Source organism: Sinohyriopsis cumingii, chromosome 1 (genome assembly GCF_028554795.1).
Source record: "Sinohyriopsis cumingii isolate HCF-2022 chromosome 1, ASM2855479v2, whole genome shotgun sequence".
In the NCBI taxonomy this organism is placed as follows: domain Eukaryota; kingdom Metazoa; phylum Mollusca; class Bivalvia; order Unionida; family Unionidae; genus Sinohyriopsis; species Sinohyriopsis cumingii.
In genome coordinates this window covers 73547376-73561595 of record NC_142961.1, presented here as the reverse complement: position 1 = coordinate 73561595, position 14220 = coordinate 73547376, and the positions used below count along the sequence as shown (strand labels likewise).

Here is a 14220-nt window from a genome sequence, read left to right as displayed (position 1 = left end):
AATTACAGGAAGCGCGAAGAATATTGGTGGGGGTATGGCAGGTAGATAGTCTTGCAGTAAGGTGTAAGGGTGGGGAAACACGAGAGCACAAACGTGCTAATATAGAAGCTTCCAACAGAAGGAAAGGAAGGAAGTTGGGGTATATATATAAATTTTGACGACAGTTGCTGGAAATGTGTGTCACATTAAAACAGTAGCTCTCTTCTCTTTTTCTGGCAATTAATAGCATTAACATTTTAACACTGCGACAAAGGGTATACATTTACAAAGACACTGCGATGCAGAGATGGGCCAGGACAGCCAGAGGAAAGCAACACATCCTCACCGTAGAGATAAGAATATATACTGATGGCCCGAAGTCCACCAGGGGAGTTTATGGGTTAAGTTTACTAGAACCTAAAGGTATCCAAGGACATATATTACGTATGGTTGGGATGCGTGCAAGATACAATACAGTCCAACATACATGGTTAGTCCAAAATGGCCCAAGACTGACCGCACTCGGACGCCTAGGTGGAGCATCATCGTCCCCAGAGCTGAAAAAATCAAAGGGCAAAACTCCTAGACTGTGGGTACTAGGTTTGCGAGGCTTTTCGCTGCTCTCACCAAACATAGCAATGGGCAAGATTCCAACACTGTGAGTGCTAGGCTTTCGCAAACGCTCAGAGGACCTGCGAGAATCAGTGTACAGAGAGCCTCTGCGTGTTGAATCTCCAAACAGACTTACGGAGAATGAGAAGGGTCCCAAACTTTGAGCGCTGGGTCGGCGAGGTCGGTCCAAACTCGGGCTTTCATCAGAGGTTAAACTAATAACAGGAGCACCACCAACCGGCGGAGGGACGAGACTATGTCGTCTTGGCAGTTCACTGTGTGGGGCATTTGGAGTTTCATCCTGAAAGTGAAAGTGCTAAATAAGAAAATGTGCATACACAGGTTGGTGTTCAATAATCACACAAACCTTTAGTGCTTCTATTCGACACAGACTGGTATATGATTGAATGACATTTTCGAAATTGACTCTTTGATATGATTTGGTTGATTCAATGATAATTCATATACAGTTATTTAGTTTATGTATACATTGATATGCTTTATGAGCAAATCTATGGCAAAAAGGGATTCGTGGGTATATATATAGTGAAACTAGAATCTAGAGTAAACCTATAGTTAAACTGGACTCTTCAGCAAATCTGTAGTTAAACTGTGGAATCTTGATTATATCTAGATTTAATCTCTGAATTGATGAATAAATCTATAGTCAAACTTTGGAATTCTGAATAAAATTAAAATCAAAACTTATCAAATTGCTTGTTTCAATTGATGATTTAACACTATCTTTGGCACATAATACATGTCGTCTTTTTGTATGCTTTGACTATGTGAAATCACGTCCTTGGTTGATGCCGACGTTTTTCTTTCTTTTCTTTGCATCATCCAATTTATTGAAATATGCAAAACCGTGAAGTTTTGTCCCATGTTTAAATTTTCCACAGGAAAAACTATCATAACATGTCCTGGTAACGTTTGTGTAGAACTGTATATCATTTGACGTTTATATTTATTCTTAATTTGAAAACGTAATTTTTTTATACCGTTGTAATGGTTTGTAAGATAGAATCAATATGTATGGAAAACAGTTGTAGTAATACACATAGATCAAAACATTGGAATGTTTGTAGAAATCGTTCGAATACTCTTGACATTTAAGTCAAAATGTCCTTTAGGAAAAGATTATCTATCAAAAGTGCAAAGACACACCCTTTGGTATTACGTTGACTTTTTTTTGGCGATTAAGTTAGATGTTATGCTATTGCGAAACTTACCAGCGACCCGGCTGACGCATTATGTAAAAGATTCTTTGGCTGTACCTTCGGAGTGGTATTTTGAGATCGCGAAAGCCCATTGGATATAATCGACGCTGTAAAATATATGGAAATTTTAGGGCTTATATTTAATATCTTCTTGTTGTTTAAAGAGCATAGAGCCTGATTAAATTTGATTGAAAGACAAGAAGTAAATTGCTGAATTAAAATAAACTGACTCATTCATAAAACGTTGGAGAAGAATACAAAACACCTTTAAAGACCAGATCTGACAATTGTATCACTTTCTTGGACTCAACACTCAGAAATCACATCAATACTGATATGCGAAAAAAAAATCTATTCAAAATTCATTGTATAGAATTCATACAGGAGAGTAAGAAATATTAAATATAATATAGAATACAGAAATGGCACATCTAATTTTGTGGGCGGTGAATAAGCACTGATCTTAAATCTTTCCTTTTAAAAGGTTATGTATATACGCTGATTACTTTTGCTTGGATCTGTGTTTTGACAGACAAATCGTTTTATTTGTGTTTATGACAGAAAAATCTAAAAGAAGTCAGGGCACGTTTCTGTATATTATTCCTTAATAACAGAATCACATCACATCGTTTGCAATTTGGTGCTCTGTGGATTCCCCAAAGAACAAAATCATATGCTGCCATTCATTACATGTAATTAATTGCGTGTATTAAATTCCTTTGTTTGTGTTATGGGTCGATGAAAGTTTCTTTGATGATGAGACCACTTCAATTGCTTAATTCAAAGTGACTTAAGAGGGTACCTAGAAACTGTACTATTAACTCTAGGTTTTTTGAAGCACAGCTAAGCTCCAACCCTTTCGTCAGTAATCTGATAAAATGCAAATGTACTTTCATCTTGGAATGGTCATTGAAACTAAATTCAAATCCAACTCTATCATCAACCATGTAATGAGAGAGAGAGAGAGAGAGAGAGAGAGAGAGAGAGAGAGGAGACATTAAGTAAATAAAAGCAACAAAGAAAAATACGACTTTTGTATCTTTCCATATTATATCTTAAATTTTTATTTCAACTTTCAGCATTCATTAGAAAATCTGAATATATGAATTCAAGAAGAGTGAAAAAATTGTAATATGCATTTTAGTCTTATAAATGAAGTATCACGAGCCCTTAGGTCGAATCCAAAAGAGTCAGCTGATCGATAAAGTGGCTCGTAATATGAAAATTGTTGCCATAAACATATGGGGATTGGCAGAACTTGAAAGTTTCACTGAGCCAATACAAGCCATGGAATGCACCATAGATGTTAAAAACGTTAAAATTAAAATAAAAAACGTAAAAAAGCGCATTTTTTTCTCAATAAATAAAAAACGAAAAAAAAACACAAAACGTTCCAGTAGTTTTTAGGCAACACAAAAATCAATATTTTACTTATTTACACGCTACATACCAGTTTTAAAGTTTCAGTGATACAAATATGAAAAAATTTCAAAAGTTTTAAACCGTAGTCCAGATAACATTGAAAATTTGTTCACTCAATGTCGTTATCACCATCTGACTGATCTGACCACTCTATGGTTTCCTCCATATAATTTGTATTGTCCAGCAAAAAATAAAAAAAACGTAAAAAAACGCGTTTTTCGAGGTAAAATAAAAAACGAAAAAAAACGTTTTTATCATCTATGGAATGCACCATATCCAACTGATCCGGACTATATATAGCTTAACCGTGTTTTTTTAACAGAATAGCTATTCATGCATCTAAAGGAAAGTGCCACTATAAAATAAAACTTACTATCTATAATATAAACATACAAAAAATAATATATCGGTAGGCAGGGTTACCTTCTCTAAGTGGCCCTCGAGATGGTTTAGGTGAGCATGAAGATGAACGTTGTTCACCAGATCGCATGGAAGTGAAGGAACTTTCTGGCGGGAAAAATTACCGAAGCAGATGAAGGAAACTCAAAGATATACAAACCAAAAGGAATGGAAAGTTCAAATGTTTTAATCATTCAAAGAAAAATTACTCGAGATACTTGTAACTACGATAAAGACACTTAGGTTAAACTAGTAGGTTTCAATCAAGGTTTTCTACTCGTGGTAAGGGTGTACGGGGAAGAAGTCAAGTTGGAAAAGAAACAGTTAAAGTAGCCTGATAAAAAGTATTTTCACCTCATATAAATTATTTTTAAATGTTGATACAGACTGAACTATAATTTCTACAGATTTAATCGTTTTCATTTTATGGTATTTTGAAAGTCATGAAATCGTGTGTACATTTAAACTACATACACCCATTTGAAGTTAAAAAAAATAAATTATCTATCTATCTATCTATCTATCTATCTATCTATCTATCTATCTATCCATCGCTAGCGTGGGTACGTGGGAAAGCCTGCCAGTAGCTTCTCGTGGGTCGGTGGTTCTTCCCTGGGTTTTCCAGGGTTCTTCCTCCACCAGTTATACTGGCCGCCATGTATAGCCTATCTTGTGCTGAAAAATGGCGTTAAACCCTACAACAACAACAAGAACAACAACAACAATCTATCTATCTATCTATGCACGTACGTACATACCTATTGATCTTTCTGTCTTAATATATGTCCAGGTTTATCTATGTATGTAAATATCTCTTTATAACCCGGCTTTCTCTGCGGACTGATACTATTTTGACAACGAATAGGTTCTAATAATGCTAACTAATTCTAAATAATGCTAACTAAACTATGTCAAACGGTTATCTCTTGATTCCATTGAAATCAATGTCAACCGGTTGTTGTTTCAAAATGGAAAAAAAAAAAATGTTGGTTCCCATAGTGACAGGTTTAGATGGTTTATTTTATGCCTTATTAACAATTATCTAGCATAACGAGGCACAGCGGATAAGAAATATCTAGTATATATTCTAGGCAACATTTATATAGTCTTATGAACATGAAACGTTCATCTATGCATAGATGTGCGTTCTTAGGAAAATGAAACGTTCATCTATGCATAGGTATGTGTTATTAGGAAAACGAAACGTTCATCTATGCATAGATGTGCGTTCTTAGGAAAATGAAACGTTCATCTATGCATAGATGTACGTTCTTAGGAAAATGAAATGGTCATCTATGCATAGGTATGTGTTATTAGGAAAATGAAACATTCATCTATGACTAGATATGTGTCCTTTTAAAATGAAACGTTCACAAATGCATAGACAGGTGTCAATTTAGGCAAGTTCTAAGATATATTTGACAAACGAACTATAAGCAACACAGTGTGACTTAGACTGAAAAATGTAAATTAATCTTAAAATATGGCAAAACCTATTATGCAATATTTCTTCTACATAATAACAAATACCTACAACATACTAAATTAGTAAAGAGTTTTGCATTATCTAAGGAAATGCTTGAGAGGGTTTCTACAATGCACATATTCTATGATAGTTTATTGTATTTTGGCATGGGGACATAATTTTCTGTTTCGCAGAATCTATTTCAATCAACGAATACTAGTAAAGCAAATTATTTAGCGATAACCTAAAACACCTTATTTCTCTTATCATTTACTTTCTCCTTAAACGTGGAACATCGATGATTTATAGACTAATGCAATAAAAATCAATATTTTACCCGTACAACAATAAGACGGTTATGACGCACGCTTCACTTTTCCAATAGCTATTTTCAATTCTTACTTTCTTTTTGTTTATTTTTTTGTTGGTCTTGTTGGTGTTTTTGTGTATAATTGTGCGTTTTGGTTTCGGTGAAACAACTTTTACACGTGTTTCACATTCTTGAAGCGGGCCGCCATGATAAAAAAAAATAAAAAAAAAAAAAATAAATAAATTTATTTATCAAATTAAATTTTCTTTCTCGCTTTTTTGACATAATTGATTGTCAAGAATGTACCCAAAAGTTAGTTAGTGGACGCAATGAAATTAAAACTAACATTTATGAACACATTCCATATTTTATGAATTCTGGACAATATGATAAATTTGCAAGTTTTTTTTTATATTCTCATTACAAACCTGTCCTGCTCTTTTGTATGCCATGCGCAGCATCATCGACAGTGAGAAGGTTTCGGCTGCTTAGTCTGTCGTCTTTTGTTGGTCCGTCGGCTTGCATATTTATAAGGCCTCTGAAATTGATCGTATCATCAGTATCATTTATTGTGAAGGCAACATTTTACCAAATTCATTAGTAAACAAAAGAGATAGTCCTGTAGTCATAAAACAGAAAGTATTATCTCTTAACGCCTCCTTTTTGAATTTGCCGATTTCTTCGTTTGAACATTAGCAGCCACCTCACTCGACCGTCCAATAATATCTAGACACGGTGTGATCATCTAGGTGGTGCATATGCCTTGATCATACTTGTAGATTACCTCGGACTGTTCGAATGTATATCATGCTTACCAGTATCTAGACGACGTGTGTTGTAGAAACATACAAAATTTACACAGTGCTAAAGAAAAACGAGATTAAGCTGACAATAATTTAGGAACGTGTTGTACCAAGCTAATAATTTACTCACTGCTAAAGAAATAACAAGAATAAGTTGACAATTTAGGACCGCTCCGGTGGTCTAGTGGTTAGAGCTTTCCGTCTCGGATGCGGGAGGTCGTGGGTTCGATCCCCGACCGAGTCATACCAGAGACTTACAAAAATGGTGCTCACAGCTGCCTCGCTTGGCGTTCAGCATTAAGAGGTTAGAGTTAGGACTGGTCGGCCTGGTGTCAAGATAATGTGAATGGGTGGGACATCATGCTACATGTCTGCGGCATGATGCTCCAGTGCTAGACATCACTATAAACTGCCACATTGCATACATCGTAGCGATATGACTGAAAAATTTTTAAAGCTATGCAAAAAATAAAAAAAAATCACATCACATCACAATAATTTATGGACAAAATTAATATTTAAAATCATTGAGCAGTTATGTAATCTCTTTTGTGGTAGAAACACACAAGCACAGTAATAAACGGATATTATATGGCAGTGGTACGGGTAAGAAGGGGATATTATATGGCAGTGGTACAAAACACGTATACACAGTATGAAAAGGGATATTATCTAGCAGTGGTACAAACTATATATGCACGGTATTGAAGGGATATTATCTAGCAGTGGTACAAACTATATATACACGGTATTGAAGGGATATTATATGGCAGTGGTACAAAACACGTAAACACAGTATATAGAGGATCTCAAATGGTTAACGATTTAATATTGAATGTATGAAACGAGTTGAATAATGTCCAGCTTTGGTCGCAAAAGCTAGACATTATTTAACGAGTTTCATAAATTTTATATTAAATCATTACCCATTTCAGATTCTTTTTATCACATGGTTTTATTTCAGTAGTTATTATTTAGATAGAAGAAAGAATGAATAATTTCGTTAATTCTGACAGACGCTTTCATTTGTTCTGAATAGTCCCAAAAGTTGAAATAGTAAAAGCATATTATAAATTTTTGCTAACTATAAATCAACGAATAAGCATCCATCCAAGTAAGCGGAACATTTTACAAAAGACAAAACATTTCCCAACATAAAATGCCCAATTCGTGTGACGTCACATCCTTTGATACTGTGCACAGTACCGGTTTGAGTTGACCTACACTACACAGTAACAATGTTTACGTTCAAATTCTACATCACAACAAAACATTACATTGTTGCGATATTATTGTGAAAAGAAGATTACTGGATGCATAAATACACATACTTAATATAATGTGTTTGTGACCGGATATTTGCTGTATTTGATTTGGAACAAATCTCTTTTTTAATCGGGCTTGCATCACATATTTACCGAGTAAATATGCTGTGGTTGGATAACGTTCAGTAAATTGGGAGACCGGTTTATGTCTACATTCTTCTGTGAACATAGGTGAGTTTATTTACTTTAGTAAGTTCGCATTTAAACCAAGCCTATATTAAGGCGGATTCCATGCTACAGATCAAACGCTCCTCCATGCCCACCCCCACCCTCACCATCATCTGAGTAATACCCGTAGTTTTACTTGTTGTTATTGTTCTTGTCTTTGGGTTTTCGCCATTTTTTACGTTATGATATGTTATACATGACATAACAAACCCCTATGGTGGTAAATTGGCAATATTGAAACAGACGAGACTATTTTTCCACAGTTACCTTTCGCAAGTCGAATAAATAATGTCGGCCAAAAATATTCAATGAAAACATAAAATTCCAGAAGGCGGGATTTAAAAAGGTTTCCCACGATCGCAGCCAACCAGTAAAAAGATTGCTGCAAAATAATTTCATGGGCTTATTTGGAATAATCAGAATCACATAAAATGATATGTTCACATGTTATAATATCAAAAATATTAAACTGCACACACTATAAGCAAAGTGTACCGACTGTGTGATAATAAAGGGATATTATATGGCAGTGGTACAAAGCACATATACGGTTAATAAATGGGATATCATATGGCAGTGGCACAAAACACATATACAGGACGTTATATAGCAGCGGTATTGAAGGGATATTATAGGACAGTGGTACAAACAATATATACACGTTATTAAAGGGATGTTATATAGCAGTGATACAAAGCACATATACACGGTTTCAAACTAATATTATATAGCAGTGGTATAAACACGTAAGTAGTATAAAAATGTAATATTTATATGTTACCTTTTTCAGTTAAATCAGAATTTTTAAAACAAAAATGTGTTCACCTTCATACATATGGTCGATCCATCTAGGCAATATAAACACCGATGAAAACGTTCTGTGAAATTGTGCTTATATAAATTTATATTGCCTATAGTGGACTAGAGAGCACCGGCAGGAATCATGTTTAGGAAGCTACTATATTCCATAGGAAGGCTACAGTAAACTATATGATTAATATATTCCAAACTTGTGTGGAGTAGGTTGTCTAGGTAAGCTACAGATAACTGCCTGTAACAACTTCTATTCCATCCTAGTGTGGAGTAGGTTGTGTAGGACAGTTACAGTCTAATGGTTGTAATGACTTCTATTCCATCCTTGTGTGGAGTAGGTTGTGTAGGACAGTTACAGTCTAATGGTTGTAATGACTACTATTCCATCCTTGTGTGGAGTAGGTTGTGTAGGACAGTTACAGTCTAATGGTTGTAATGACTACTATTCCAAGCTTGTGTGGAGTAGGTTGTGTAGGACAGTTACAGTCTAATGGTTGTAATGACTACTACTCCAAGCCTGTGTGGTGTAGGTTGTGCAGGTAAGCTACAGTCAACTATCTGTAATGATTACTATTCCAACTTTGTGTGGGTAGGTTGTGTAGGAAAGCAACAGTTAACTGCTTGAACAATGACTACTATTCCAGCCTTGTGTGGAGTAGGCTGTCTAGGTAAGCTACAACCAGCTGCCGGTAGTGACTACTATTCCAATCTTGTGTAGCGTAGGTTGTGTAGGAACGACACAGTCAACTGTCTGTAATGACTGAGTTCCAACCTTGTGTGGAGTAGGTTGTTTAGGAAAGCTGCAGTCAATTGTCTGTACTGACTACTGTTCCAATCTTGTGTGGAGTAGGTTGTCTAGGTAAGCCACAGTAAACTATCTGTAATGACTTGTATTCCAACTTTCTGAGGAATAGGTTGTGCACGTCAGGTACAATCACCTGTCTATAATGACTACTGTTCCATCCGTTTGTGGGGTAGGTTGTGAAAGAAAGATACAGTCATTTGTCTGTAATGCCTACAATTCCAACTTTATGTGGAGTAGGTTGTCTAGGTAAGCTACTGTCAACTGATTGTTATTACTTCTTTTTCAACCTTGTGTGGAGTAGGTAGTGTAGGAAAGCTACAGTCAACTGTCTGTAATGACTATTATTCCAACCTTGCGTGGAGTAGGTTGTGTAGAAACGTTACAGACAAATGTCTGTAATGGATAATATTCTAACCTTGTGTGGAGTAGGTTGTGTAAGAAAGTTACAGTGAGCTGTTTGTAATGACTTCTATTCCAGTCTTGAGCGGAGTAGGTTGTATAGGTAAGCTACTGTCATCTGATTGTAATTACTTCTTTTTCAACCTTGTGTGTAGTAGGTTGTGTAGGAAAGCTACAATCTACTGCCCGTAATGCCTACTGTTCCAGCCTTGCCTGGAGTAGGTTGTGTAGGACTGCTACAGTCAACTATCCGTAATGACTACTATTGCAGCCTTGTGTTGAGTAGGCTGTGTAGGAAACCTACAGAATATTGTGTGTAATGACTAATATTCCAACCTTGTGTGGAGTAGGTTGTTCAGGTAATCTACAGTCAACTGCCTGTAATGACTACTCTTCCAACCTTGGGTGGAGTAGGTTGTGTAGGAAAGCTACAGTCAACTGCCTGTACTGACTACTGTTCAAACCTTGTTTGGAGTAGGATGTGTAGGAAAGCTACAGTCAACTGTCTATAATGACTACTATTCCAACCTTGTTTGGAGTAGGTTGTGTAGGAAAGCCACAGTCATCTGCTTGTGGTGACTTCTATTCCAACCTTGTGTGGAGTCGGTTTTCTAGGGAAGCTACAGTCACTTGCCTGTAATGACTACTATTCCATTTTTGTGTGGAATAGGGTATTAATTTGATCATATACCTTATATGTCGACTGAAGAGTTAGTTCAACGCATACCAGAAACTGCGTAGCATGTTCTTTATCTGACAAATCGCTACTATCCCTTTTCTTATTGCAGACGGTTACTCAATAATTGAATTTGTATGCATATAAAATTTTAAGTATATCAACCTCTGTATTAAAATATTAACGACAAAGAAAAGGCTAAAATGTAAAAAAGGTCTCACTAGTGTAAATGCCATTGAACAGGTAAAACATAATTGTTGCTTTCAGACTGGAGAAATTTCGTCTTAATTTCAATAACATCTGGAAGCTATTTCATTAGCATTCTGGGCACACCATCTAATGACAGGGACATATCTAGGAAGCTAGGTTTCGTAGTTTCATCTATAACATCTAAAGGTTCTGTGTTAAACATGGATAAGGTTATTAACACTTGAGGTGGAAATCTGTGGTAGAACAGTCTTTTGACGAGAATTATGATGTACAAATACCATTCTAGCATGTACAAGTCTTGCCTTTATATAAAACACGTGGAAAAAATAGCTATTTATTTTGTACAATATAGCTCTCTCTGGAGCGTCATTCAGAATGACATCATTTAGAAACGTCATGAGTTTTGACTGTGTAGACATGGCCCTCTCAGAAGGAGGTGCATGGCGTCGTTTATTGTTAGACTGTATATGTGCGTATTATGCAGTGTAAAATTACATGGTCTGAAGTTGACGAAATGTGAAGGCACTTTCTTGTTGCGGAAGCACCAGGTTCCCTTTTGCAGTAATGGGGCGACTTGTGTTTGGTAGAGAGATGCAATGTCAGAGACTTATCAGAAGTAGGAAGTTGACATTGTGCCACATTTTAGGTGGACATCTGTGGGTAGCCAATAAGAATCGATACCTTTTGACCGAAAAACATCTTCTTTATGGTAGCAAGAGTTTCCTACGTATTTGACCAGTTGTTATCGACCTGATTGGTTGTACAGGAGGTACTCGATGTATTGGAGTTGTGCAGCTGGAGGGAGATGTTATTTTGCTTCAATTTACTGAGGCAAACAGTGGAATAACTTGCAAGGAACCGACGTTGCCCTCTCATGGCAATCCTCTTGTTTGCATTTGTATTAACTTGAGAAGATCAAGATACTTTTAAGTACGTTCACATGAAAGTAAGTTTGCAGCTTTGAGAGATTGATCACTATAGTTTAAGTGGCTCCAGAATTTTATATTATTTCAGAATTTTAGCTTTTTGTTAGCTGTAGTCACTTTATGCGAGCAGTGACCTTTCTTTATTTCTACTTAGCTGAGACGTCTGACCTCTGATTCAGATATGTTTTACTATCTTACTGCTCCATGATCATGCTCATCTCTCCTGGCAGCGACCGGTGTCTAGGGGTCATGGGAAATATAGATGAAACAAAAAAACTTGAGCCAAATTTACACACTGTGAGAAACTATCTGCAATCCATTATTTTTTTAATTCTTTGCAATCTTGTGACGTCCTTTGTGGTAGTGACAAATTCCCGATATATTTATGATATTCCTAAAACCTAAAAGGACGGAGCCGAGATCGAAACTCAAAAGGCCGAATCGGAAGCGTTTCAGTCCTTATGGGAATCAAATCTGACAGTTTCAACTCTTATTTACAGACATATTCCAAGATGTTACTGGGGTATAATACCAAAATCATCGGTTATAAATAAACTTGTAAACAAAACATACTTGTAAAAACACAATTAGGGAACGGAAAAAGGTCCATAAAATTTAAATACCAGTCAAAGAGCTGAAACTCTGAATAAATACCGCATTTACTTAGCTAACGCTCTTTGTACCATCAGAGATAACAAGTGGGAAACTAACTATGAATATCTAATCTTTCTAGACTTAACACTCGTTCTTCTGTTAAATCTGTATGGATAGGGTAAGGAAAATCATTGGCAAAATATCAAAAAAAGACTTTTTAAATACCATAAGAAATCTAATGAACTGTTCACTACCCTTTCAGAAATTTCAAATACAATGGCCGAAACATTCTCCAAAACGCTTCAAAAGAGAACTTGTAAATAACCCGAAGGAAACTTTCATTTACAATTTAAGTCTGCTAACGCTGATAAATTCCAATAAACCTTTCACCCTAAAAAAAAAATGAAAGACTCACTTGATCGATTCTATGACTTTTCAACAGAACCAGACGATATATATTATTAACCCTGAAGAGCTTATCTTGTACTGGTTCTAATGTGCTTTATCAATAACTACTTGTATGCACGTCTGCCGGTTGCAAAGAATTCATGATGACCCAAAACTCTATCTTGACGACGTTTTCTCCCTGTTGTAGACGAGACCACATTTTTAGAGTTTATTCTGTATCGTAAGCTTACATATTAGACTCTTCGGGGAAAAGTGAAACAAAGTCGTAGATTGAATGCGAGTCAAGGAACAGACAGGAAGCTCTTATTCCAATTATACAGGACTTTACATGGATCTAAGCTTGACTATGGCTCGACTGCGTATGGATCAGCTTGTCAATCTTACCAGTAGATGCGCAGTCCAGTACACAAAAATATTTTGACTTTGGGAGAAGTCTGAACTTGCCCTTCAGACTTCTTCTATCCAGAAGGAAATGAACAATCACTTCATTTCAGGCAAAAGAAGTGGCGCATCAGGATGCTACCAAACTTCAGCTGATATTTCCCATAATGTTTTCAAGCCCATGTAACACACAGAAACTAAGCAACTTTCCAGTTTTTAACATTCGAATGGGTTTTCCTCTGGAGCAGCAAAAATAAGAAATAAATTTAATCTTTTCCAATTCAGAATGTCCTTACTTGAATTAAAATAGAGCGTCATGTTGTGGCATAGTTGCTTGCCTTTTTGTTAGAACCTCATGTTGTGGCTTAATTGCTTTTTCTGTGTGCAGGAAATGTGTCAATTGACAAAATGCAAACAATGAACCATTCTGTTTTAAAATTAAGCTAAGTGAATAAATATTACAAAACAAGCAGAAACTTCTTCAGAATTTATGAGACCTGTCTTATGTAAATGAAAAGGAGAAGAAAACATCAACCGATAAGTATTACTTTTTCACTTCTTTTTCGTTTTAGATAATTTCCGAAATGGATTATTTTGACACAGAACCCAGTAGAATGCTATTGTCGACATGCCTTTTTTTTCAAAGTTCTATTTCCTTGGACATTAACCATATGCATAACATGTACTTTGTGTGACAAACCAAGGAGACTATATCTACCCCAAATTATTGTTTGTTGTATTCAGTGACTGAATTTAAAATCAAACGCAAAACAAGCCCACTCAACTATGCAAAAGAAATGAGAATCACGTGCACAAAGGAACCAGCCTTCCACTCCTTTGTGGAATAACGTACCTGTTTTGAGGTATGTAACCGTATCGTGCAAGCATTGTACTTGCAGTATCAGTTCTTATTATTAAGGAATATATTTTTTGCACGCTCTGAATGTAAACATTGTACACGTTTAGTACGTGCAATATGATTACTTACCTCGGTGGAACACGAACCGAAACTTCCTCTTGCTTCATTTTGCTTCTCCTCTGTCTGTCTATTTGTTCTAACATTTCCCTCAAGACCTCCATTAAGGCACTAAACTAAAGAACACATCAAACAGAAAATTAAAACTTCTTACAATTGCTGATTGCTGTAACTTAATGCCGTGAATTCATAAATGAGGATAACCCGTTCATTCTGTACCTAGTTTAATAAAATATATTTTAAAGAAAATGAAAGGTGTGCGCTTGGGTGTGAAGAAGACACTTATCAAGAAGTAGGAAAGGACTTTAAAAGAGTTTGATGAAACTGTA

General features: G+C 35.9%; 1 protein-coding gene across 3 annotated transcripts in view; it reads right to left on the bottom strand.

Moving 5' to 3' along the window:
• The window catches only part of LOC149807119 (SCY1-like protein 2), a 306382-nt gene that overhangs the window by 4359 nt on the left and 287803 nt on the right, over nt 1-14220 (bottom strand). Inside the window, exons 15-19 of one of the 3 annotated variants that reach the window (XM_089962277.1) lie at nt 13904-14007; nt 5836-5945; nt 3657-3740; nt 1824-1918; nt 467-892 (exon numbers count right to left, since the gene is read on the bottom strand). In XM_089962277.1, the coding sequence (XP_089818403.1) occupies nt 467-892; nt 1824-1918; nt 3657-3740; nt 5836-5945; nt 13904-14007 (819 nt within the window). The remainder of the gene's footprint in view (nt 1-466; nt 893-1823; nt 1919-3656; nt 3741-5835; nt 5946-13903; nt 14008-14220) is intronic. The other 2 variants (XM_089962291.1, XM_089962284.1) reach the window with 2 other exon arrangements.